The sequence below is a fragment of the Diadema antillarum genome, unplaced genomic scaffold (genome assembly GCF_040938485.1).
Source record: "Diadema antillarum isolate AM-2024a unplaced genomic scaffold, OU_Dant_1.0 seq00001401_RagTag, whole genome shotgun sequence".
Lineage (NCBI taxonomy): Eukaryota > Metazoa > Echinodermata > Echinoidea > Diadematoida > Diadematidae > Diadema > Diadema antillarum.
Genome location: NW_027272156.1, coordinates 87,834 through 112,688, shown reverse-complemented (window position 1 = coordinate 112,688; position 24,855 = coordinate 87,834). Strand labels below are relative to the sequence as shown.

Genomic DNA, 24,855 nt, shown 5'->3' with positions numbered 1-24,855 from the left:
GAAAATACATTGAATTTTCTTTATATTTTCTTTATATCGTTCTACTCATGTGACATCACAAGCTGTAGTAGTCTTCTCATCCAGCACTGACTGAGCAGAAACTTAAAAAATTCATAACTTTTGAACGGATTGTCCGACTGTCCTCAAACTTTCACTGATATGTTCTACTAATATTGCTGCATTCACTCAATCCACATGTCTATGAAGGTGGACTTGTCCTTTAATCCTACTTCTTACTGATGAGTTTTAATGACTAGAAGACAGAAGAATTGTGTTCCCAATTCATCTGTGGGATTGGCACAAATGAGTTTCCTTCCAGAAGAGATGTGCCTGTCAAGGAATTTAGATTGTCATAGATGAAGTGTTTGATATGTCAAGTTAATAATGATGTGAAAATGAGACCATGAGATGCTTTTAGTTTTCGACACACATTTAGTTGCTCAGACACTTTTCCTAGTAAATTCTAAACTCCTATTATGATGCTGAGAGGGACAGAGCGAAGATCATAACAAAGTGAAAATCAGGAAGAGGAAACGACAAGGTGAATTTTAGTTGTGAAATGATAGTTCTGATGTTCACCAGGATATTGTCTGCCAGTGACAGATTACAAAGTTAAAGAAATTCTAATGTGCATTCTAGGGTCTGGGGTATTACAGTTCACAAGTCATTTGATTTAAATTTTCAGTCTGTTTTCAGTGCTTCTTTCAGTCAGGCCTCCTTGTTTTTGTTTTTTCACTATTTTTCAACATTCACGATTCTGAAAGTAGTAAACGTAGGAAATGGAATTTGAATGGGAGGCATCATACAGTCTGATGTGACATGAAGTTATGCTGTTGACACCCATTTTGCATTGTGAGATAATTGTTTTTCTGACCCCAAGCACACTCAATTTTGGTGCCTATCTATGTGTAACAGGGTGAATTACACACAATCTTCGGAAAGTGTAAAAACTGTAATTCATCAGACAGTTGAAGCTCTATGTGAGTAGATCTAGCTTCTTGCAAATATGGCATGTGAGATGATAAAGCCTTTGTCAGGTCTTCACAGACACTTAAGGAAATAAGGTAGTATCAAGAGTTTCATTATGACCAACTTTCATTGAAAACTTGCATAATGTGCTTTCACCTTGCATTTAAATACAAGTGCACTTTCTTTCTTGCTGTTTTTCAAAGTTGCCCATTAAATTAAGTGCCCATTAATAGTATGACAATACACCAAAGGTGAACTGTATTGAACAGGAAGAAGAAGGAGAAGTGCTGATCAGAGTGAAATACATCTAGAGCATTTGGTTACTTTCCTCAATATCCTAAATATCATGTTTAATGTCAGCGTTGCATCAGTTTCATGTGAAAGCAATAAAACTATTCAAAAGAAATTGATGTGTTGGATAGCGTGTATGAAAGCAAAACTAATTATAATCTAGAAAGGAGCATCCTATCTGTACACAATAAAACAATATAAAATGCCCCCCCCCTCTCTCTCTCCCTCCTTCTCAAGGATCCTGATATTCCCAATGCTGTTTGTAGTGATGACAGCGACTGTCCAGCAGGAGAACCAATGGTCAATGGAAATGGTATGCCTTGGGCTTTCAGAAGCTTCTGCTGTTTTCTTTTCCCGTCTTTGTAATACCTTTCTATTTGATACTGAATCCTTTTTTTATGAGAACCTGAGTAGTATTTATGATATTGATATGGTCTTACGGGTGACTCCCATTGTAACAGCCTTAGGGACTGGCAGTTTTCTTTCATTATATCAAAGTTTTGTTTTAGCCAAATAAATAAAGTGAATAAAGTGTATGACAGGATAATTTGGGAACCTGAATTTTACTTCCTTCAAAATTTTGTTATAACCGTGTTTGTTATAATGGTAGTGCACTGTATTTACCAAATATTGCCTCTTCAGTGTTGCCACTGCTCATCCCAAGGGCCATGCCATTATCTTTACCCCAACATTGCCAGGTGACCAGGGTATGTACGAGTGGGTCAAGAGGGATATCATGGGTAAAATTATGTTGTCCAAGGAAATAAGCACTTGGCAGGGCTTGAACTCAGGACCTCTGTTTGAAAGTGAAGAGTCTTACGCACTATACCACAGGGTCCCTATTATCTCAGTCACAGATAACAGTTTACATTTATCTGTCTTAAAGGACAAGTCCTTCACAAGTGCACCTTTGATCGCATACACATTGATTGAGAGAATGCAGCACCATAAGTAGAATACATAAGGGAAAGTTTGACAAAAATCAAACAACCCATTCAAAATACAGTCTGTATATAAATTTTTGAAGTTTCAGTGCCACCATTGCTGGATGTGAAGATAACTTCAATGTACAACTTTTGATGTCACATGCGTAGAATATTGTAAAGAAGAGTAAAGAATTTTCAACATATTTTTACTTTTCTCACATGATGATAGAGCACTTGACTTGCACCTCTTTCTGAAGGCAGAGAGAATATCATTACCCTTTATGTCAGTAACAAGTCATAAGAATGAGTGTACACTTTTTTTCAAAAATTGAAATTCTGTGGAATTTTCTTTTTATTTTCCTTGAATCGTTGTTCGCATGTGACATCATAAACTGACGGTACACTGCAAAAACAGTGGTGTTAGATTTAACACCACTGGTGTTGAATCTAACACCGGCCCAACTTCAATAAAGGACCACACCATCTGGTGTTAAAGTAACACCGTCTCTGGTGTTGAAATATCCAACACCCATGGGTGTTACAGGGTGTAAAAATATACCAACACCAGCCTCGGTGTTTTTTTTCAACACTTAAGAGAGTGTTAAGAAGTTGACACCATAATGGTGTTCATTTGAAATCCCAACACCAGTTATGGTGTAAGTTCAACACCCGTGGTGTTAAAATATACCAACACTAGCTCTGGTGTTGCTTAGATTATTGATAAGTTGACACCACTTTGGTGTTCTTTTGACACCCTTTAACACCAATGATGGTGTAACTTCAACACTATTTGTTGTTAGAATCTATACCCCAACACCTGTCATGGTGTTATTCTAACACTTCAAAGTGTTATACGTTTGCATTATTTGGTGTTTATTTGACACCATAGAAGTGTTGATTCAACGCTTCAGAGTGAGAAATAAATTCCAAGTGATGCCAACTTATTAACAATTTGAAGTGTCGATATCTCGACATCATTTCACACTCTCCACATTCAATCGCACAAAATAACACAGTAATGTAAGTAGGTGAAAGACAGTCACGTGCTACTAGGTTGATCAAAATATTTAATAAATTCTGTCTGTCACAACAAAACACAATAATTCTATTACATGTAATGAAAGCCTCATCTCTACAATATAAGTATCAAAATGGAATACCTTTGACCCTTTCAGTTGGTTCTTTGATTATCTATGCAAATGAGATGCATTATGGCTATTGTAGGCTAAAATATCAAATTTAAATACTCACTCTGAATACCTTTGGCCTTCTTGGCACTATCAAGTTGAATTTTCAAATGAAATTGATACTAGTATTATATCTTCTTGGCTCTATCATTCAAATGTTCAAATTGAATTGCCTACTCAGCTGTATAATTCAAATATTCAACATAGATCATCCAGTCTGGTTGTAAAATGTTAACATAAAAAAAAGTATACTCTTTCTTTTGATCAATGCTATTGCAAGTGACGATACAAGCATGTGAAATTTGGATCATTTAAATATTCAAATGACACACATAGGCCTTCTTGGGCCAATATTTTCAACTCGAACTGGATGTAATTGATACCCCCACCTAAAACTTAGAGAGTTAGCTCAATTCACGATATTCTTGTATGCCTTTTGTTGAAAAAAAAAAGTAATAAAAGTTGTTACCATAGCAAGATTACTCAACAGTGAGATCAGTGTGCGACTCATTTTAAGATTACACTGGTTACATGAGCGAAACCTCAAGTCAAATGCTAGAAAACTGAGGGAGCTCACCCAATTCACAGTATTTTTTGTTTGATTTTCATTTTAAAAGATGGTTGCCATTACATTAGCACTCTGTGCAATATTTCAGGCCAGATGCTCAGAAACTGAGGGAGATTTCATAATCAACTGTTGTGTAAGATTTTAATTTGAAAATGTCACTGCCATGATAACACTTTCTTTGACCGATACAAAAGATGACATTTGCACATTAGCGCACTACAGTGGTCACGTGCCAAATTTCAAGTCAAATGCCTAAAACATGAGGGAGTTATGAGTCAATCACAATATCTTTGATTGCTTTGTATTAAAAAAAATAAGTTAGCATGGAAACGCATTGTTTAACATTGACGAGAAAAGTGCTTTGCACATCTACAATTTATCTTGTCACAACATATAGGTGTCATATCTCAAGGTTATTGCTAAAAATTGAGAGAGTATGCTCAATCCACTTGTAGTTTATACGATTCTCATTACAGAATACCATTAACTTGACAACATACTATTTGACAATGACGAAAAATAAAATTTGCACAGATACATAATACAGTGGTCACATGTGCCAAATTTAAGGTCAAATGCTGAATCCACATCGTACTTGTGGATGATTTGTATGAAGATGCTGTTGCCATGGAAACGGATTTATGACCCCCACAAAAAGTGTCTTGCACGATAACGTATTATCATAGTGACCATATGTATCAAATTCAAATTTAAATGCTAAAAAAAAAGAAACTAAGAGAGCAGCGTGATCCACACAATTTTGTATGATTTGTTTAAAAACTGCAATTGCCATGGCAACAGATTTCTGGACAATCGAATTTCAACAGAATTGATTTAAAACTGAGTAGCTTGATCCACATTCTGTATTCGTAATCTTTATGAAAATTTGATGTTACCATGGTAATGCATTACTCCATACTGACAAAAAAGGTGTCTAGCACATGTAAAAATTACAAGGTCGTTGTTCAATGTCCCCTGGACTAAAGGTAATCACCTCCTCATCAAAAACTGTCATCGACTAATGAAGAGTACTGCTTCATCAACTGTATATCATCAGTCTCTATCTCGGTTCTTCCATAGAACTGGACTTGGAGTATCTTCACAGTTTCATTATCACAGTGATGATTCTTTAAGTGTCTTCTAAAACCATTGAATGAATCAAATTATGTCCGTACACAGGCCCCCTAGGCGCAATTTATTGTTTGTCCATCACTCAGTCCATGTTCGTATGGCAAACAGTGAAAAAAAAAGCAGTTTCAGTGGGAACTCCTAGAGAATGCATCACTTCATTATCTATTTGAAAGTTTAGATCTCAGTTCACGAACTCGGGGTAATTCCAAATGTCCAAAGATTGATGAGAGGTTTTGCATACCGTAGACAAAACACATATTTAATGTGCTTTGAACAATGTGTCGAAGGCACTCTGAATGATATCACCAGGGCAGGGTAGTACCAAGTGGTCAACAATGAAGTAATATTGGTACACATGTATGTTATCCTTCTGACGTCCTCTGTCAAGCAAGTAGAGCTGCATCTTCTTCTGCTTTCCCTCTTCAAGTGGTGATCAAAACTAGCATCAGGCTGAAAATGTAAGGAAACAATGAAAAACAAACAGACATTGTATGAATCTATTACAAATAAAAACTAGACAAATTTGACTGTGACCTTTATTTCGATTCCAAAATGCAATTTGATAGACTCAGTCATACATAGGCTTACCACATTTCATTCACATTTATGATTATTTTAACAGATTTCAAGCTATTACACACATGGAGGGATGGACTACTCAAAACCATAACAATTCAGGCTCCACTTCTTGGCAGAGGATAATAAATGGATCTTATTCCATTTTACTTAAAAATCATTATAATTTCACAATTAAAACTCACTTAACCTATTTTTTCTTAAAGAAGCTTTGAAATTTATCACTTTTCTCTTATTCGTGACTGATCAAAAAGCAACTTCAAAATTTTAGCCTACATATGGGGAAGACAATCTTTAAAGTTCAAGGATCAACTTTGAAGCATTCACGAGTAAAGTTCTCGTCGACATCAGGACATAACCCTGACAAAGGCAAGTGCGCAAAAATATTCACAACATCCAAAAAAAAAAGTTAACCTGTGAAACATTGAAAAGCACGTGATCTAAATAAATTACATAGTCCAACAACACAAAAAAACCCAGAAAATTTCCCTTGACCTCTAATTTATTTTCTAATACAAAAACAGATCATAGAAAGTAGAAAATGCAAAATCAATTAAACTCGTAAAAATCAATTTCATTTTCAGAATACCAAAGTACTGTGAGTTCTAATTGCCTGTCCAAAATGACACATAAAGGCTTGTTCAGATATGATGAGACAAACTCCGGCAACATTTTAGTGTACAAATCAATGCGATATGAGATGGTAAAAAACAAACAAATAAACAGATCAAAACGCAACAAAACAAAACAAAAACACTGAGGCAAGAGGAATATATTTTGCCACACAGTGGCAAGAAGTTATGGTGCAATCAAGCTCAAAAGTAAGTGAAGATACGATGTCATGAGTTTATCTTTATCTTATTTTTTTTTTAGTCATGTGCATTCATTAACATAATGAAAGTGGCGTGGTTCGGCGCACCATATCTGAACACTAAAAATGTCAGGGGGTTTGTCGCATCATATTTGAACAAACCTTATAGTCATGTAGACTTACCTTTTGAAATCGGATAAGGTAGCCTATAGCCAAAGCCACAGAAATCTTGCACAATCCTTGCGCCCTGGTTCACAGGTGGAAGAGGATAGAGTACAAGAAGGATTTGCAGGTTACTTACATTCTATGCTGTGTTGTAAGAAATGCATGTTATATACAATATATTCTACGACTCATTAACAAATTATCCAGGTATCAACAGAAATTATCAGTAAATTGCACTGCATAATCAGGGAGCATTAAGTAAAACATATGATCCTTCATGTAGGATGAACCCATGGGTTGTTGTGTGGCTTCTATAAAAAAAAAACAAGAAAAAAAAAACTCTTCTTTATTTCATCAGCATCTCCAAAATAACAAAATTACATTACATATTGATTTGTGACTGTGAACTTTTATATTACAAGTGAGTTTGGTGAAATCCATTCATCTGCCTTTGAAAAATCAAAGTCACAAGATATTTCCTTCCATTTTTTTTCATAATGAATGGCTCCTGACCCTTGATTATTGACCTCATGACCCTCATCGACTCCAGGGAAACGTTTGATAAAATGTATTGTCAGATGCAAAGATTTCAGCTACTTATAACAGTTGTCACCAATGACAAGTTTTGTGGAACGCCCCCTGGATTTACATAGCCTTACCAAGTTTCATTCACAGATGATTGTTTTCAACTTGCGGCATGATACACAAGAAACGATATTGGATGGATAGACATCTAGAACATAAAAAAGGGGCTTTCAAAACCTGTAGTATGGTGCATACCCTGACTGCTACCAGGTCTGGTGGTACACTATTTAATTGCTCCAAGTCTCATGAATCCACATCAGTTTTCCGCATGTGTTCTCCCAGCAAACTCAACAGCTTGACTGTGGTTTCTGAAGGCTTTCCTCTTGCTGGCTTGACAAGACCTTCCACCAAAAACTGGCCACTGCTCAAAAAAGCTTGGCATCGTTGCCTGGGAGAAGGAGTGAGAAGTACTGTTCAACCTGCAAGTGTAAGGACCATGAACATACATAATTATCAAGTGGCTACAAGTCCGCAAACTGTCAAACTGGTGCGCAAGGTGTGATGCACTGGCTTAGGATTCAAAGTACTGAACATCCACATAACTGCACTAGTGTATTTACTGTATACAAGTGCATGAAACAGATTTATCTTGTGTGCATGAAAGACTTGATCAGAACTGCAGAAAACAAAGGGTTTTGTTCAGGTGGCTTCAGATTAATTCAGTCGGTGATTCTATTATATATACCTACTTGAGATATGCTCATAATTTCAAGTTCGTTTTAATTAGCCAGCAGGGGGGGGGGGGGCAATAATATCCTGCTTCCAGGTATTCATCATCTTTATGCAGTGTACATTTATGCAAATATTATTTGAGGAGAAATGGAAAAATCAAATGCCGTTTTGCAATTGATCTACTCTCATTTTCAAGGTTTTTTAGATAGATAATAAAAGGTCTTTTTGCAATTCTGTCATTTTCAAGATTCTCAAGTGTACTATTGCCAATATCATTATGGGGAAGAGGCATATTCCAAGAGATTTTTTTTTTTCAAGAGATTATTTCAACAAATACTACCATCAGTATATTCCCTCACCTGAATCATGAAAAAAGTGATTATACATGTATTCCATTTTGACTCATTTGTGAAATTTAGGATCAGTTCTCAGACAGAGAACAACTGCCAGTTATTACTAGGGGCTGTGATTCTGTTTCTCGCTACTCTTGAACTCGCACCTTAGATCTAGCGCACTGTCTTAAGATGGACTCGGTGGAAATACAGGTTTTACATGCATGTACGTCATCAACTTTATAAAGAGCATATTCTTATATGTATAATGTAACTTTGTAAGCGGTTAGCAAACTCAATACAAGTACTAGTAGTACTCATATCAGAAACTAGTTAGTAGATTCTAACGTAAGATCCACGCGCAAACACTAGCGTTCTATAGGGCCTAGGCCCCTACGTTCCTACGTGTAGCTACTGAAAACATCACGTAACCTGTTTAGTGTTAGTGGTAAACAAAAATCGGGTCGGGAGAACCCCCCACCCAGCCCCTTTAATCGGGTATTTACGCTCTTTTTAGAGCAATATTTGCTACTATAGTACCTAGTACTAATTTGAACCTAACGGTTTGGACCTAGAACAGTTACAGTAGGCCCTACAAAAAAAAACATAGTAGGCCTAGGGGCCTACCAGTATACCTACGAACATGTACAAACCTACGAACATGTACACACAAACATTGTTCGAACTTCGTCTTCGTGCACGTCAGTTTACCGTAATGCCAATAACGGGTCGGGTTCATTGGTTACAAATGATTTGCGCGCTAACAAAGATCCGCACCAGAGCCTCAAAGGTAAGAAAACTACATCAATAACAATACAAAATGCCACGGAACCTTTTATATCTAAAATTTGAAGATATTTTTTAAATGCAATTATTGGACAAAGGAACCCTCAGCGAAATTCGGACTCAATGCACCGCTGCAGCGCGTTGGTGTTATGGCCTATTATGTATGGCAAACACAATAGGCTATGCTGCACTACACAGTATACTATAGTATTATGTGCGTGCAAAGACAAAGTTGTCTATAATATGCGATGAAATCCGTGAAAATCATGCACATCGTTTATGGTAGAAAATAACTGGTACAGGAAATAATTACCTTAAAAGATACTTATCCCTGCTGACAGACTTAGCAAAGTCACCATCATAGATTCAATGTCATTTTTAGCCCCAGACGACATCGAAAACCTGACTATCGCGATGACAGACGTTAACGACTCCGCGCCACAGCAACAAATTTCAGGCATTGGCATGTGTAACCAATGAGATCATCGGACTGCGAACACGTGATCTTCTCTGGTGGACAACTAACACCGATACGGTGTTATTAGTGAAAACCCCCTTTTCATGACAAAACTATAACACCACTTGGGTGTCATTTTAACACCGAGAATCTAACACCCAATGAATGAGAGAATGTTGGTGTTAAATTAACACCGAAGGGTGTCAAATTGTGTCAATTTAACACCAAATTTAACACCCACAGTTTGACACCCGGTTGGTGTTACACTTTTAACACCGCATTTTTTGCAGTGTAGTGGTCTTCTCATTCAGCAGTTACTTTGCAGATACTTTGAAAATGAATTCATGATTTTTGAACAAATTATGTGATATTTCTCAAACTTTCACTGATGTGTTCTACTGATATTGCAGCACTCAACCAATCCACATGTATATTCAAAGGTGAACTTGTCCTTTAAAGGTAAAGTATTGGGTCAATATTAAAGTGATCCAGACTGTACATATGGACTTCCTCATTGACTTCCATTGAGGTGGTTTTGATGTGTATACAGTGCTATACAACTGTATACCCATCAATGATGAAATTAATGCTCTTTAAACCCATTGCTTGTAAGATCTGAGCTTATTATACACCTCATCTATTGTATTTCATCTTCTCTCTAAAACTGTATTTATCTATGTCAAATAAGTTAAAGGCAACCGGTCGTCGAAGGCGATTCGCAGCTCAGTAGAAAAGCACGACAAGCTGCTCCTCCCGTTATTGTACCCCCGTACGTACCGAATGCCGAACACGACGCTACGCAGCGCACCAGCGAAAATCAGATGGGGCACGAGAGCCGTGCTAGCCGTCCACTGTAATTTCAACATGGACGCCCGAATACCTACCGAATGGGGCCGAATGGGTGCACGCACAAAACCGCACAACAGCCATGCGCATGAAAATCTCTCCCGATCGCGTTTTTTTTAAAGACGGCACAGATTGGGGCATGGCGCGTGTTAAACCTATAGGAAAAACGTTGGGTTAGGGTTTTTGGTTATGGTTATGGTTAGGGTTAGGGTTAGGGTTGAGGTTAGGGTTAGGGTTAGGGTTAGGGTTAGGGTTAGGGTTAGGGTTTGATGGTTAAGGTTAGGATTAGGATTAGGGTTAGGTTTAGGGATAGGGTCCCTGATAGATTTTTTGTTTCCCCAATCTGTGCCGTCTTAAAAAAAAACACGCCTCCCGGTCTGCGACACAACAAGTAGTGAGAGCTGTCGGGTGTGCGTACGTACGTATCTGGTTCCAGTCTCTGTTTATTTGCACACACACATTTCGCTTCGTAGCAACTTCGGAAGCGAGTTTACGTGCTGCCGCCCGCGGCTGAAATATGTCCATGTATCCTCGCGACTGGGTGTCTTTAAGTGTCATTGATTTTTGTTTTAATTTGAGCCGTGACTTGTGTGCTGTATCAGTTTCAGAACATGCCAAAGGGGCTTCTTCCCTGTTAATGCTTGGAACTGAAGTTACTCATACATTGATTGACTCAATAGTTTTTTCTTCCTTTCTTCCTCATGGGTGTTCATAGTGTACAGTACAACATAACCTCAAATGTCTGGAATGCCATTTCTCTCTAGTTGTAATGTCTTCTGAAAATTAGGTCCACTGGTAGAAAGTGATTTTTATGCGTACAACATTAAAAGTGAACTGTTGTCCAATACAGAAAGATAGATAGATAGATAGATAGATAGATAGATAGATAGATAGATAGATAGATAGATAGATAGATAGATAGATAGGTAGGTAGGTAGGTAGTGGTAGAAAGAAAGAGGGATAGATGGATAGAAAGATGGATAGATAGAGTGATAGAAAGATAGATATATATAGATGGATAGGTACATGTAGATAGATAGACGGATAGCAGATGGATAGATTGATTGACAAACATATATTGTATTATGTAGACAGATGGAGAGATTGATGATGATGCTTTAATTAATCTGTACCAGTTAGTACGGCATGATGCTGGTTTATGATCTGTGAAAATAGAAATGATTATGATAAAACCCGTCCAGGAACGGACTTCTGCCTGTGCGCATTCATTTCCGCCAATTGATTCCCAGATATTTGTCTGATAGATACAATGTACCAGGGTCTCATTTTCAGTTAAAGGCATAATTTACCATTTGCAGATGAAATAAAAACCCAGCTTTAGTGCTTCAAACTAGTTCTAAAATGTGGGTTAGGGATACAACCAATGTAAAAATTTGAATCGGTAAACATACAAAAAGTGAACAATAGTTACAATGAAAGTGTTTGTAGACTAAACCGTCCACAGTTATGGTTTATTGAGAAAATTAGTGATATCTCCATACATTTAAGGCTTTTTTTTCAAAATTTTTACATGGTAGGGTGTTTTGTGATAAAACTGACCTACACATATGCATCAAATGTGATATCTCGGACATTTCAAAAAATCATTGCTCCAAAGGTAAACTGTACCTTTAAGATTTCACAGAAATATTGCGTAATGTTCAAATCATGAAAGGTGCACATAAAAACTGATACTTTGATGAATAGTGTGAATCTTGCAATCTAACTTCAGTGCATAGGTTTTGTATTATGCTTCACTAGAGGGTGCTCACTTTTAGCGTCATATTTTTTTTTGTCGGTGCGCTTGTCCCTTTTCACATCCTCTGTTTTCTTTGTTTTAATTCTGCAAGGTGTGAGAACAGGGAAATGCGTTAACTACACATACCCGGATGGCGACGTGACCACGACTTGTCAGATCAAGGCTTGGTGCCCGACAGAGTTTGACGAGATACCAGTGTGAGTAATCACAGAGCATATATTTAAATAAGATTGCAGGTAATGACCTTTAACCCCTCTCAAATCTACTGTATGTTTGTACTTTCTGACTTACATTTGGACAATAATTTGCCTCTTGCTCTAACTCAGGTACTGATTTCAAGATCATGGAGCAATGGCCTAATATTTTCCTCTCTTCCACTATAGGTGTAACTTGAAAGGATGGTATAGTTAGGTGATACGCTATCAGCGTATCACCTATTGTGATTGTCAAAATCTCTCTTTATTTCTTTTTATTCTTCTTTCTTTCTGGACAATTTTGTGTCATCAATATCTCAAGAATGACATTACGGAATAACATGACATTTTCAGGGAACATGTCTCATGACAATATCTAGCCACAATAAGGTTTTCATGACAGTAACATATCTATGACGTCGTCTAGGCGCCATTTTGTGATTTTTGGACCATGTTACATGATCGATCATAACTTCATAACTAAAGGTCATTTCTGTATCATTTTTTGTGGACATAAAGTTCAGGTCACGTTCTATCTTACTTCTTTTGATGCTAATTACCTAGGACATCATTAAGTGCGTGTAAGCGCGCGTCAAAATTTTAAAAGGCTCAAAACAACTTTCCAATGGGAAATCTCGAAGTTTCAGACAATTTTATGCGTTTCAAACAATTTTGCACGTGCGCGTCCGTCCGCGCATTTTCGCGCGCACAGCGCGTCAGCAACATGAAAATACACTTTTTTTGACAGATTTGGATTCCTGATACTTTGAGCAACAATATCCATTGATTTCTAATCGATTCCTACAAATAACAAAGCAATGCACTTGCGTCAAAGTTCAAATTTCGCGTGCGCGTCTATGTGCAAATATAGTGAAAAAACATGTCTTTGTTTATTTCGCCATAGCTCTTTAAAACGTCAGGTGACCCTATGTTTTTATTGCATATTACAAAAGCATATAAATTGGACATGACGTTTCAAGTATCATTATTTCCATAATTACATTATGACGTCATCATATCGTCATCTGAAATCAAAAAAGTGGAATCAATTTTTTTGAGGTACTGTTTCTGACATTCATTTGCTCGTATCTCTGTTGTTTAAGCTCAATATTATCCCAAATTCAGATATGTTGTACTTTGAACATTTGCCTTTCAAGTCCATGTCATGGTTTTGAAATTTGATGACGTCATCATGCTTTAAATTGTGTTTAAAGGTAAAGACGCAAAATCGGACAAGTTTACGTGTTATGTCTATGGGAGGTGATTTTTTTAGAAACCATGCATTGACTTGACAACGTTTAAGCACCTTTATCTCAGCTGATTTTGCTTCATTTCCTCTGAAACTTATTTATGTTGTAGCTGTGACAATAAGCTGCAGTAATCATGCATTTTATTCTTTGAAATCTCCTCATGAGGTTGACAATTTTGCAATTTAAAACTGAAAATGAGAATGGAATGCGGACCAAACGATTCCTGATTCATCTTTCACGTACATAAGCTTACGTTCCTCTAATTTTCTCGTCGAGACGTATGGTCGAGTGGTTAGAGGCGTCGTCTTAGAAACGTGAGGTTGCACACGTACGGGTTCGATCCTCACAAGAGCACGAAAGAAAATAATATATTTTTTTTACTTTTTTTCTTCAATAGAGTACTACACCTTCGTCCATGTAGAAATCACGTTTGCATGTAAACACACCTATACGCACACACTCACACAGTATACCTTTGTTTTGCGTTGGAGACTGCATTACTTCGACTGCTGCAAAATTATAGTTTTGCAGGTTGGGCTTTTCAAACTGATATAGTATACTGTCACAACATGAAATTTGTTCATATTAATTCAGTAACACAATGTAGTCGTGGTTACTTTGTGCTGATTTATACATGTAACAAGCTATACATTGTAAAAAAGGTATTCAGTCTTCTGTATTGATGATTATTTGTCAATTAGTGGTTTTTGTGGAGTTTCAGATAGTGATAAAAAGTATGGATGATAAGTGCAGCGATAATTCCTATAGTTAGTTCAAAGCTGTGTTACAGATGTTTGATACATACATTTAGCATTGTGTGTGTGTATATACGTGTGTATACAGGTTGGCCATATGACACATGCTAGACAATTACTCTTAATTGATTAGCAAACGTGATCAGCTATGGAACTGAATATGGTACTAATGTATGATGTTAATGATTCTGATTAAACTGTGACGAGTTTAAAGGGATAGCGTAACTGTGTGTAAAAATAAGGCAATTATAAGGATATTTTAGGGCAATTTGATAACCATGCCTATAATAATTTCATACAGGTACTAATGCCTGCCTCATATTCAAATGATAGATCGTCATGTCAATAGCAAACTGACAACGTACGATGAATGTGTTATATATTGAACAACTGTCTTTCAAGTCCATAACGTTCCCCATATTTTCCCGTCGAGACGTGTCGCCGAGTGGTTAAAGGCGACGTCTCAGAGACGTGAGGTTGCGGGTTCGAACCCCACAAGATCACGAAACAAAATAATTAGCTACTTTACTGTTTTTTTTTCTTCAATTTTGTATTACATATTCGTCCATGTAGAAATCACGTTCGTATATAAACGCACCTATACACACACACAGACACACACACACGCCATATCCCTCTTTTTTGTGTGTTGGAGACCACATTGCTTCGACTGCAGCAACATTTTGCAGGTTGACTTTGTCAAACCGATCATAGTATGTAATGACGACGACTGAGGTGTTGTACTTTGAACAATTTTCTTTCAAGACCATGTCATTGTTTTGTAATTTGATGACGTCATTACACTGAAAATTGTGATTAAAGGCAAGGTATCAAAACCAGCCGATTATAGGTTTTATGTCTGCGGGACGTATTTTTCCCAAGTTGCCAGAAATGGCATAGCGACCTCAGTCGTTACAAGGCCGCTTTTCCGTCTAGCAATGCAATAGATGTTCACACGGCCACGTTAGTTGAGTGGGCATTGACTTTCCCCCCGTTATATCTATACATTGTTGTTGTTTTTTTGTCTTACCATTTCCGTGGATGACCCGTGGTCGAGTGGTTACAGATACGGTTTCGCATGCACGCTCAATATAACTTCAAGGTGCCTATATCACATTCTTTTCTTTGTCGATCACAGATGACTGTCATCTCATGACCACAAGCGTATCACCTAACTCGTCCTCAATGTGACGAGTTTTCATGTCTCGTTTTGGTTGAGATTGGGCTTCAGGTTTCCAATTTTTTTGTAAGATAATGAGAAACCATTTATGAAATATTAAAGAGCATACAATTCTATGAGGAATTCAAAGTTTATTTGATGATTTTTTTTTTTTTTTAAAGGATTAGATGTCTATTTGAAAATCAAAGAGGTCTTAATAAAAGGTGGGAGCTACCGTTTATTAGGACCACATTGTTTTACTTTGTTTTTGGATATCTTGGCCATTTTATAGCCGATTTTCATCAATAAACTGTGAATTCCTCTTTGAATATGCTCTTCTTCCCCATCTCAACCAAACCTACACCATCCCTTTATAGGAGAAGTCTACAATATGTTCAAGTTGACGAGTATCATTAACAAAACGGAAGACTGAGGAGAAGTTTGATTGAAATAAGACAAATATATTTAAATAGCATTATACGATTTTCAATTGAATGGAATTAACTTTGAATGACAGATGATATTAGTGATGGCAAGTGAAATGATTGGGTCTCATCCCAAGTGTCATGATGTTACTCATTGAATTATTTTCATTTCTTGTGACAAAATAGTCAAACCAGTAGGTCAAGATTCCATTAATAGACGATTACACGTTTTAGCCTGTAGATTTCTTCTCAAGAAATAGGGTTAGTATGTGACATTATGCATGTGGAATTTGGTTATTACGGTGCAAAAAGAAAAGAAAAAGAAAACTAGGACCCATGTCCAGGATGTGCAAACTTTTATATACTGACTGCCATGCATGTTTTCCTGTAATCATTGTATTTTGCAGAAACAACACGGCTATCCTGATGGCAGCTGTAAACTTTACTGTGTTAATCAAGAACAGCATACAGTTCCCAAAATTCAATGCTTCAAAGTGAGTTTACCCAAGAACTTCGGTGATAACCGGATTTGCAAGTTTATGCACTTCTATAACCTGTATTTTCAGAATTATAAGGGTCAGTACCATGATGTCATTTTCCATATCTGCATTCTATACCAGAAAACCTCCAAGAAGTAACAGCAATGGCCTTATATCAGAATGGATATCCGCTATGTTTTCAGAGTTGAGCTAACATTTCTTTGATACAGTAGGCATTGTTTTCACATCATAATCAGCCTAAGCTTTTGAGATTGTGTACCACCTTTTCAGCTGCTGAAGAAAGATTCAGCATGCTTCCAAAAGAACTTCACCTTTCCTTCATGATCACATTGTAGACTCTTGTTTAATCCCTGACTTGGTCCATGTGTCATTTTATGCCTGCTGGCTTCAGATCAGTTGTGATTCAAGAGTAGATGGTATATCTTGTGTCATGGAGAGGCTTTCGCTATCGAGTATTATTTGATATCTAATACTTGTTATTGTCGCAACTGGTTATGTGCTGAATTAATTAGCGTTTTATTAGTTGCCATGATAAGAAAAAAAATCATGGGCATACATACTCAAGCAGGATTTGAACCTACAGTCTCCCGAGTACTGGACAAATGTCTTTAATGAGATGTATACACTGGGCAATCAAGCTTCTGCCTAACAGCCAGTGCTGGTTCTAATCCTTATAGCATGCAGTAAGTACTGCATATTTATTCAAATATGAATCAAATTCTTGCATCAAGTTGTTTTTATTGCAACTGGTTAACAAATTGCCCTACATCAACATAAAAATGCACCAAATAAATTAATCAGTGTTTTAGAAGTAGCCATGATCGAATCCTGACAGAGTATGTATGCCCATGATTTTTTTTTATTAATCATGGCTACTACTTTTAAAACATCAGCTAATTTTGTGTGTATTTATATCAATGTAGGGCAATTTGTCAATCAGTTGCAATAAAAACAACTGGGCGCAAGCAATCATTAATTTACGTTGGGTTTTCCATTTGACATTTTTCTTGGCTTTTCTTTCTTTCTTTGCTCTCTATCCCATTGTCACTATCCCTTTCTCTCTCATTCTCTGTCTCTCGCCAATGTTGGAAAAAGACGCAATATCTTGGAGAGTAGCAACAGTACCTACCTGAAGAACTGCCATTACGACAAGAAGGATCATCCATTCTGTCCTGTCTTTCCTCTTGGGACCATCGCCAACGATATTGGCGCTGACTTTAACTCATTAGCCTATAAGGTATGTATCCCTCAGCAGTACAACAAAGTTAGTATTCAAACATTAAAAAATGCACGGCCCTATGAGTTGTTGGATATGAGTCATTTGTAATACTTTTTAAGTGATATGGAGCAAAAATTAGATGCATTAGATTTGTGATGTCGCATCAATAAATACCATGAATGAGTGTTTGTGTGGTACCAAATACAGAAAAGGATGTCTACCTTTAATACTTGATCAAGATACTTGGCAGAGCTGGAGCACAAGTTTTGCAGTGAACACTGTATTGCACTACCATTTTCTTAGTGTTTACGTACACAAAACAGGAGCAATGATGATTTGCACACTGTAAGCTTTCATGTACTTCTGTTTGATTAATTTGAAAGAATTTCCTCCTTTGCTGATTTTCTTTAGTCCAGTGATGCAGATTTTTTGGATACAAATGTTGATGATAATGAGATTGTTCGTATGAATATCATATCAAGTCAATCCTGTCTTCAAGGGAAGTGTGAAATGTGGCAGTTAAAACAGGTTTGAATAGTAGCCAATGTGGTACTTATACAATCCAACAGGAATGGAAAAGACTGATAAACAATGACAAAAAGCCTATATGCAATGCTTTCTATTTAGGGGACAGAAAGATATTGCATTTGACATTATTGTCATCTGTGTGATTTTCAAATGCATGCTTTTGACAAGGCACATACCCTTGTCAAATAATGACTCATTGTGTAATTGTTAAATTCCATAGAAGACTATGCAAGTCATAAGAAAGTTGTCGTGTTGGAGGAAAGACAGATGGATGATGAAATGCTAGGCAAACACAAGTAGATTCTCTTGATTTAGGATTCCTTTCAGTTGGTTATGAAAGGGTTTTGATCACCCAAAGAAGATATCGTAAGAAGTGCTGTTGGCACAACTCTTGTGCACATGATCAATCACTCATTCAAACACATCTCACAAAAGAGAAACATCAAAGGCCCAAAGTCACACAAGGAGTTTGCATGAAATCATTGGTTTGAATTTGATCCACAGACTATAAAAACCAAGTGTAAAGTACCAGTAGGCATACTTTGCCCATGGACGAGTCTCTAGGTGTTGTCGTTACATCTCTGTACGGTTGAAATGCCATGTGCATTTTTGCTACTAAAATGTGCATAAGCTAAGGAGTAGAGTTAAACTGCCTTTGTGAACTCTGGCCGCAGCATCCAGATGTAGTCCCTTTGAATATAGAATGTGATTATTGAACTCACCTACTGCCAGAGGTAAGAATCCATACAGGATGAGGCTTAGAAGCTTGAGTGCCATCATCACTCCACCAGCATAGCGATGAAATCTTGACATGTTGCAGAGGGGTGTTTATCCCTTCTTGAGGAAATATTCAAACTTTGTTGTTGTTGTTGTTGCACAAGGTCTCGCATGAATGCGCACTACTCCACAGTATCAACTGACTTAAAAGCTCCTTAATAGACATTTGCTGTCATGATAAGATCCCCTAGAGAACACCCAATACCGCAAGAATCAGCCTTGCGAAGAGCGTGTTACCGGTACTTTTTGTAGAACATTCCAACAAGTCTTGTCAATGACATTACTTGTTTGGCACTGGAAGAAAGTAACGTGACATTGGTTTCCCCAGTCTGCCTGTGTAAAGTCAAGATATGTGTTGTCTGAAGAAAACAAATTCATATGCTGTCCATACAAGATGATGAAACTTGTATCTTGATTCAACTGAAGGAAATAGTCAGTTCAGTTGCTCACTTGGTGAGTCCAAGTCCTGCAATTGAGACAGTACAGGTACTGTTTTCACACTGATAATCCACTGACACTGATATTCCACTAAAATCTCCGCAAGATGTATGCATCCACAATTCAGAAATCAAATGAACCCAGTCATAGAGATGGACGGAAGGAAAAACACAAACAACAATGCTGAATGGACATCACAAGTATATAGGGAAGCATGATTTTGGGGCCAATTCTGCATGGAGTGAACAAAAAGTGCATTATTGATTTTTCTTTTCATCAGCACTGGAAGTACAATTAATTCTTATGTGTCATGCATAACCATACACAGTAACTTTTAGATGAAACAGCTGTTAACCCAAATACAAAGGGTTGTGACCTTGATGAGTGTGAAGACTTCTATTCCCATTTGCATGTGAGTTGCATTGTACAACTCCTTTGTTCTTTTGTATTATTATTCATATTTACAATAGATGCAGTAATTCAGTTGACTGTTGTGATTTCCTGTCAGCATGGCTCGACACTAAATGTTTTGTCTGTTGGCCCATTTTGGCCACTAAAATCTTGAAATCTTGATTTTTTTTTTTTTGCCTGAAATCAAAGCAATAGATACAATCCACTTTGAATCTTAATTGCCTGTTCAGACCACCATAACAATAAATTTGGTGGCCCGACATGAATTTTTAGTGGCTCCTGACCACCGGGCCTCCGCTAATGTCGAGCCCTGCATAGCCACTTCTTGATGATTTTTATGCCAACGAGATAGATTAGATATGAGGACTCCCCTTTCATACTTTTTCTTTTTGCATTCTTATGAAACATGTGGTGTATATAGATATCATTTAAAACCCATGCTCTTCACATTTCTAAATTGTTGTCTTACATCATCTATTTCTGTAGAAAACTCTAAGAGTGTTTTCCAAATACAATGTTCTTTGGAGAATTGGCATGTTGCTTTTTACTAATGTATTGAAGTGGTGTTTGTTCTTTCATATGTGATTAGGGTGCAGTTGTGGGAATACTCATCAGATGGGACTGCAACTTAGACTACAGCTTGGATAACTGTCGTCCGGTATACACGTTCAAAAGACTGGACAACAAAAATGCCCTTATCGCTCCTGGATATAACTTCAGGTCAGTTTTGATTTTGTTCTCAATAATGTAACTATCATCACCACCAATGAGCAGAAGCAGTACCCCCACCCCCACCACCACCACCATGCACCCACACCATTTTCATCACCATTTTCAGTAGCATCAGCATCATCCTTCATCCTTGAATATCGTCATCATCATCATCATCATCATTATCATCTTTTTCTTCTTCATTACCTCCATCACCATCCATCATCACCATCATCTCTGCAGTGTACCAAGATCTACATTGATACCACAGTCACCAACATAATCATCATCATCAGCATTATCAGCATCATCATCATCATCATCATTATCATCTTTATTATCATTGTCATCTTCATCACCTCCATCACCATCAATCATCACCATTATCTCTGCAGTTTTACCACGATCTACATTGACACCAGTCATCAACATCATCATAATCATCATCATCATCATTGCCATCTTGAACACCACCATCTTTAACATCATTCTCCCAGACCTGCCTGTCTTCCTGGTTCTTCAGGTGTATTCCTGAAAACTAAACTGCTCTCTTCTGACCTTGACAAAAGAATGTTTAAATAAAAACGCCACCCTGTTTTGGGATTTATTTTCATTTTTCACCTGCCAAGATCCATATAGCACACAATTATCCTGGGTCATCATAGCTTATTGGAATCACCCTGATTTTGATGTACCGTATTTAATGCTGGCAGTCCTGTTTGCCCAATATATTGGTCACTTTCAGCATGTCTTTCACCACAACCATTACCCCCCACTATACTACGTGACATCCAGGGGTTTCTCATCTTCATCACCATTCTCATTAGTTTCACCAGCTATATCATCATCGTCACACTACTATAGTCAATAACTTCATCACACAACCATAGTCTATAACTTCATCTCGATGTTACACATTTGTTGCCACCAGGTTCTCCAATAATTACAAAGAGGGCGGAGTGGAGTACAGGACCCTGACCAAGGCGTACGGCATCCTCTTCCAAGTCATTGTCACGGGGGAGGCGGGAAAGTTTGATGTCGTGCCCCTCATTCTGAACATCGCCTCTGGCCTCGCCCTGCTATCCCTGGTGAGTTTTGTGAGTATGGTCAAGGGTGCACATTGTCCTTTCTGTTTGGCACAAGCACAGACTTGTGGAATTGGACAATGTAAAAAACAAAAGGACTTTTATGCCTGTTCGCAGTAAAGTCCATCACTTGCACCCTATTTAACTAGTACTGGATGATATATCTTAATGCTTCTTAGTACTGACCTTGTTATCCATGTCTCTCTCCATTCTTATATGCCTCCTCATCAATTCGTCGGCAATCATCCGAACTGTCATATATGCAATTTTCACTTAAGAATGATATTTCCAGATAATCGCGTTTGAAGTTCACCCATTTTTCAGTCATGATTGCTACACTTGTATGTATGGCATTTCCAATTATTTCTGTAATATGTCAGACTTTACTCACTCTAACGTGTGATGTTTTTGTGAAATTGTATTGTTAGAAATTAGAGAAGAAATTGCAAGAAAGTTACATGTATGTTTTTTCAGTTTGCCAAGACTGTTGTCATTTACCATGTAATTTTTTGTTGACTGCGTGTAGAGTACTTGTGGTCACCGAACCGTTGTATATCACTATTAAATATTACACGCAAAGTCAGTGCGCCCGATATACCACAGTTTGGCTTGTCGCTGGCTTTAACCCATGCGCTTATGAGGAAATGAACAAAATGAAATGACAAGACTCTATGAAAGTGATAATTACACAAAAAGTACATCAAATTAAGAACTGAAAATATCACATTACGTATATAATGGAATGTCCACTATCAAAATAACTGAAAATCGGAAAATCGAAAAATTTGACCGAAAATCGGGATATGCGAGGGTTCAGATGACCGCAGACGAATGAACACCTTTTGACAGTTTCATTTTTCTGTTCTGTCATGCACTTGTCATGGCTGGCATTTTTTCAAGAGTATATTGGATTATCTACAATAAAAAAGGTATTGTGATTTGTAACCATACAGAATACTATGATATGTGCTATGTTTACCACAAAGATACCAAGCTACAGCAGGAACCGGTAGTCTGTAGATTTAAAGAAGAAATTTGTTGTGGTGAGGAGGGCAAGGGTGATAGTAAAAGATGTCTTGCACACTGGCATCCATTTGTGATTATCGGTTGTTATGGATGTCTCCTCCTTCTCTATCACAGGCAAGCATCATGTGTGACATCTGTGTACTGTACTTCCTTCAGAAGCGCTACTTTTATCGCAAAAAGAAGTACCAAATGGTTGATGATAATCCTTACGAAGTAAGTATGAGGCAGTATGAAGTATGAATAATGACATTAATTAATTTCAATGTCTGGAAAAAGGAAGTTGACCCTCAACAAGACATTTTTTCCTTCTCTTTTTTCTTTTTTAAAAATACAATTAACACATTCCATACTGAATTCTGAAATCCCCATAGACTTAATGCACAGACCACCAGGTTCCCGTACAGAACGGGTTAATAGAAATTTTCTTTGAAATCCCTTCTAATAGACAAACACATAGAAGGATATATACAAAATTAATCAGTAGATAATTTACTTGGTATGAAATTGGTACATAAAAGTATTCATGAAAGCAAGAAAATATTAAGTGGAGGAGTGAAGGTTGAGGTGTTAATTTTCTTCAATTTGTTTTCCTCTGACAGTTGTGATCTTACAAATTTCATTTGTTAGAGAGTTGCAATCTTACAAATTTCATTTGTTAGAGGGAGACAAATTGACGAAAATTCACACCTCAAAAGTATTCATGTTTGTCATGAGATATCAACTTAGATATATATCCAAGTCCCTGTAATGAGTACATGATATGCTTGAAAGCCTTGCTTTTTAAAGGGGATGGCTAGTAACCGATCAGTGGGAATCAGTGGGAATGCTGAGGGATGATTGTTCCAATCCTTGTGGGATTCATTTAAGAGTACATTATATATCTACTGTTGTGTGAAAATTGTTTGCTTCAGAACGGTCTCATATTCAATTAATGTGCACATTAATGCCCCGTCACTGACCAGGGACGCTTACCTGGAAGCATTAAACTGCACATTACTTGAATATGAGACCATTCTGAAGCAAATAATTTTCACACAAGAATAGATATATAATGTACTCTTAAATGAATCCCACAAGGATTGGAACAATCATCCCTCAGCATTCTCACTGATTCCCACTGATCAGTTACTAGCCATCCCCTTTAAGTTAATTTTTCAAAGCCTATAATATTAAATTTTCCTTGTATGCCAGTATGGCTCTTGTTTTTTGTGTCTGTTTGTACGTCTGTGTGTCTGTGTGTAGTGGGCAAAGGGGGGGGGGGGGGTGAGTGGCATGGGTATAGGGGTATTCTAACCCTTTTCACGGTCACTGTAAGGCAGGAAAAACATGGAAGAACAATATAGTCCTTTGTATATTTGTATGGGCAATGGCACAATTACTTTCTCTGATTTTTGTTTCATCTTTACAGGATATGTCTGATGCTGGAGAATAGCAACTATCATGATTCATAAAGAGGTAATCCTCTGGATTTACAACATGTAGTTGTTTACTGTTTTGTATATTTTCTATGTTTATGTATATGTTTACTCATATGCCTATGTATATATTCATTTGCAATTACAACCAAAAGGAGTGCTACCCTTCACTCTTCATGTGAGTCTTACGAAGAGCTTGCAATAATGATGCGTAAAATTCAAGAATAATAGGATACTCTGGGAGATAGGTTTCTCTTTGAGTAATTAATGGACCTGTTCTAGAGCAGAAATGTTTTGGCAGTGCAAGAGTGTCATTCAGAATTGGCTACATGAAACTGAAAGTTTTAATGGGTTCCCTCGCCCCCTCCTCCTCAAATCTTATGAAAAGGAATTCGTCATTAACCTCCTCCGTAAGAGACATTCATCTTTACAAGTTAAAATGAAGACAGTGTTGAGATGGGCGATAAGCAATTATATTTCCTTGTCAGATGTTTAAGTCCTCAAATCAAGAGTTTGTTAAACTCAAGAATATGTAAGAATTGCAAGGCGATCATGCAATGGTGCAGAAAGTATGATTCAACTTGCCCTGATGAGATTGACAGTGCATATAAATGTTAGATGATAAAGGTATTCTGAAAACTTTACTGATGTGTAGTATATCAATACTTTTATACTGAAACCATTGATTGTAGGCTAAATAATTTGTTGATGACACTATTGATAGGAATCCAATACTTTTGAACATTTCCGGACAAATTACTGGGCAAGGCTTCTACCAGAAACCTAAAACAGCAGCAAAGAAAGATTTATAGATTGTATTATACCTCAAAAAGTGCAATAATACAGCAGAATCAAAATGCTGTCAGAAAGAAAAAAAAGAGAGGATAATACAATGTATCAT

At 37.1% G+C, this 24,855-nt stretch overlaps 1 protein-coding gene across 1 annotated transcript in view; it reads left to right on the top strand.

Annotated features, from left to right (window-relative positions):
- The window catches only part of LOC139709047 (P2X purinoceptor 4-like), a 28,924-nt gene extending 4,953 nt beyond the window's left edge, over positions 1–23,971 (top strand). The window contains exons 4-11 of the mRNA XM_071621013.1: positions 1,498–1,573; positions 12,153–12,258; positions 16,252–16,338; positions 17,440–17,581; positions 20,307–20,437; positions 21,360–21,516; positions 22,654–22,752; positions 23,948–23,971. Of these exons, the coding sequence (XP_071477114.1) occupies positions 1,498–1,573; positions 12,153–12,258; positions 16,252–16,338; positions 17,440–17,581; positions 20,307–20,437; positions 21,360–21,516; positions 22,654–22,752; positions 23,948–23,971 (822 nt within the window). The remainder of the gene's footprint in view (positions 1–1,497; positions 1,574–12,152; positions 12,259–16,251; positions 16,339–17,439; positions 17,582–20,306; positions 20,438–21,359; positions 21,517–22,653; positions 22,753–23,947) is intronic.
- Positions 23,972–24,855: the final 884 nt, after the last annotated feature.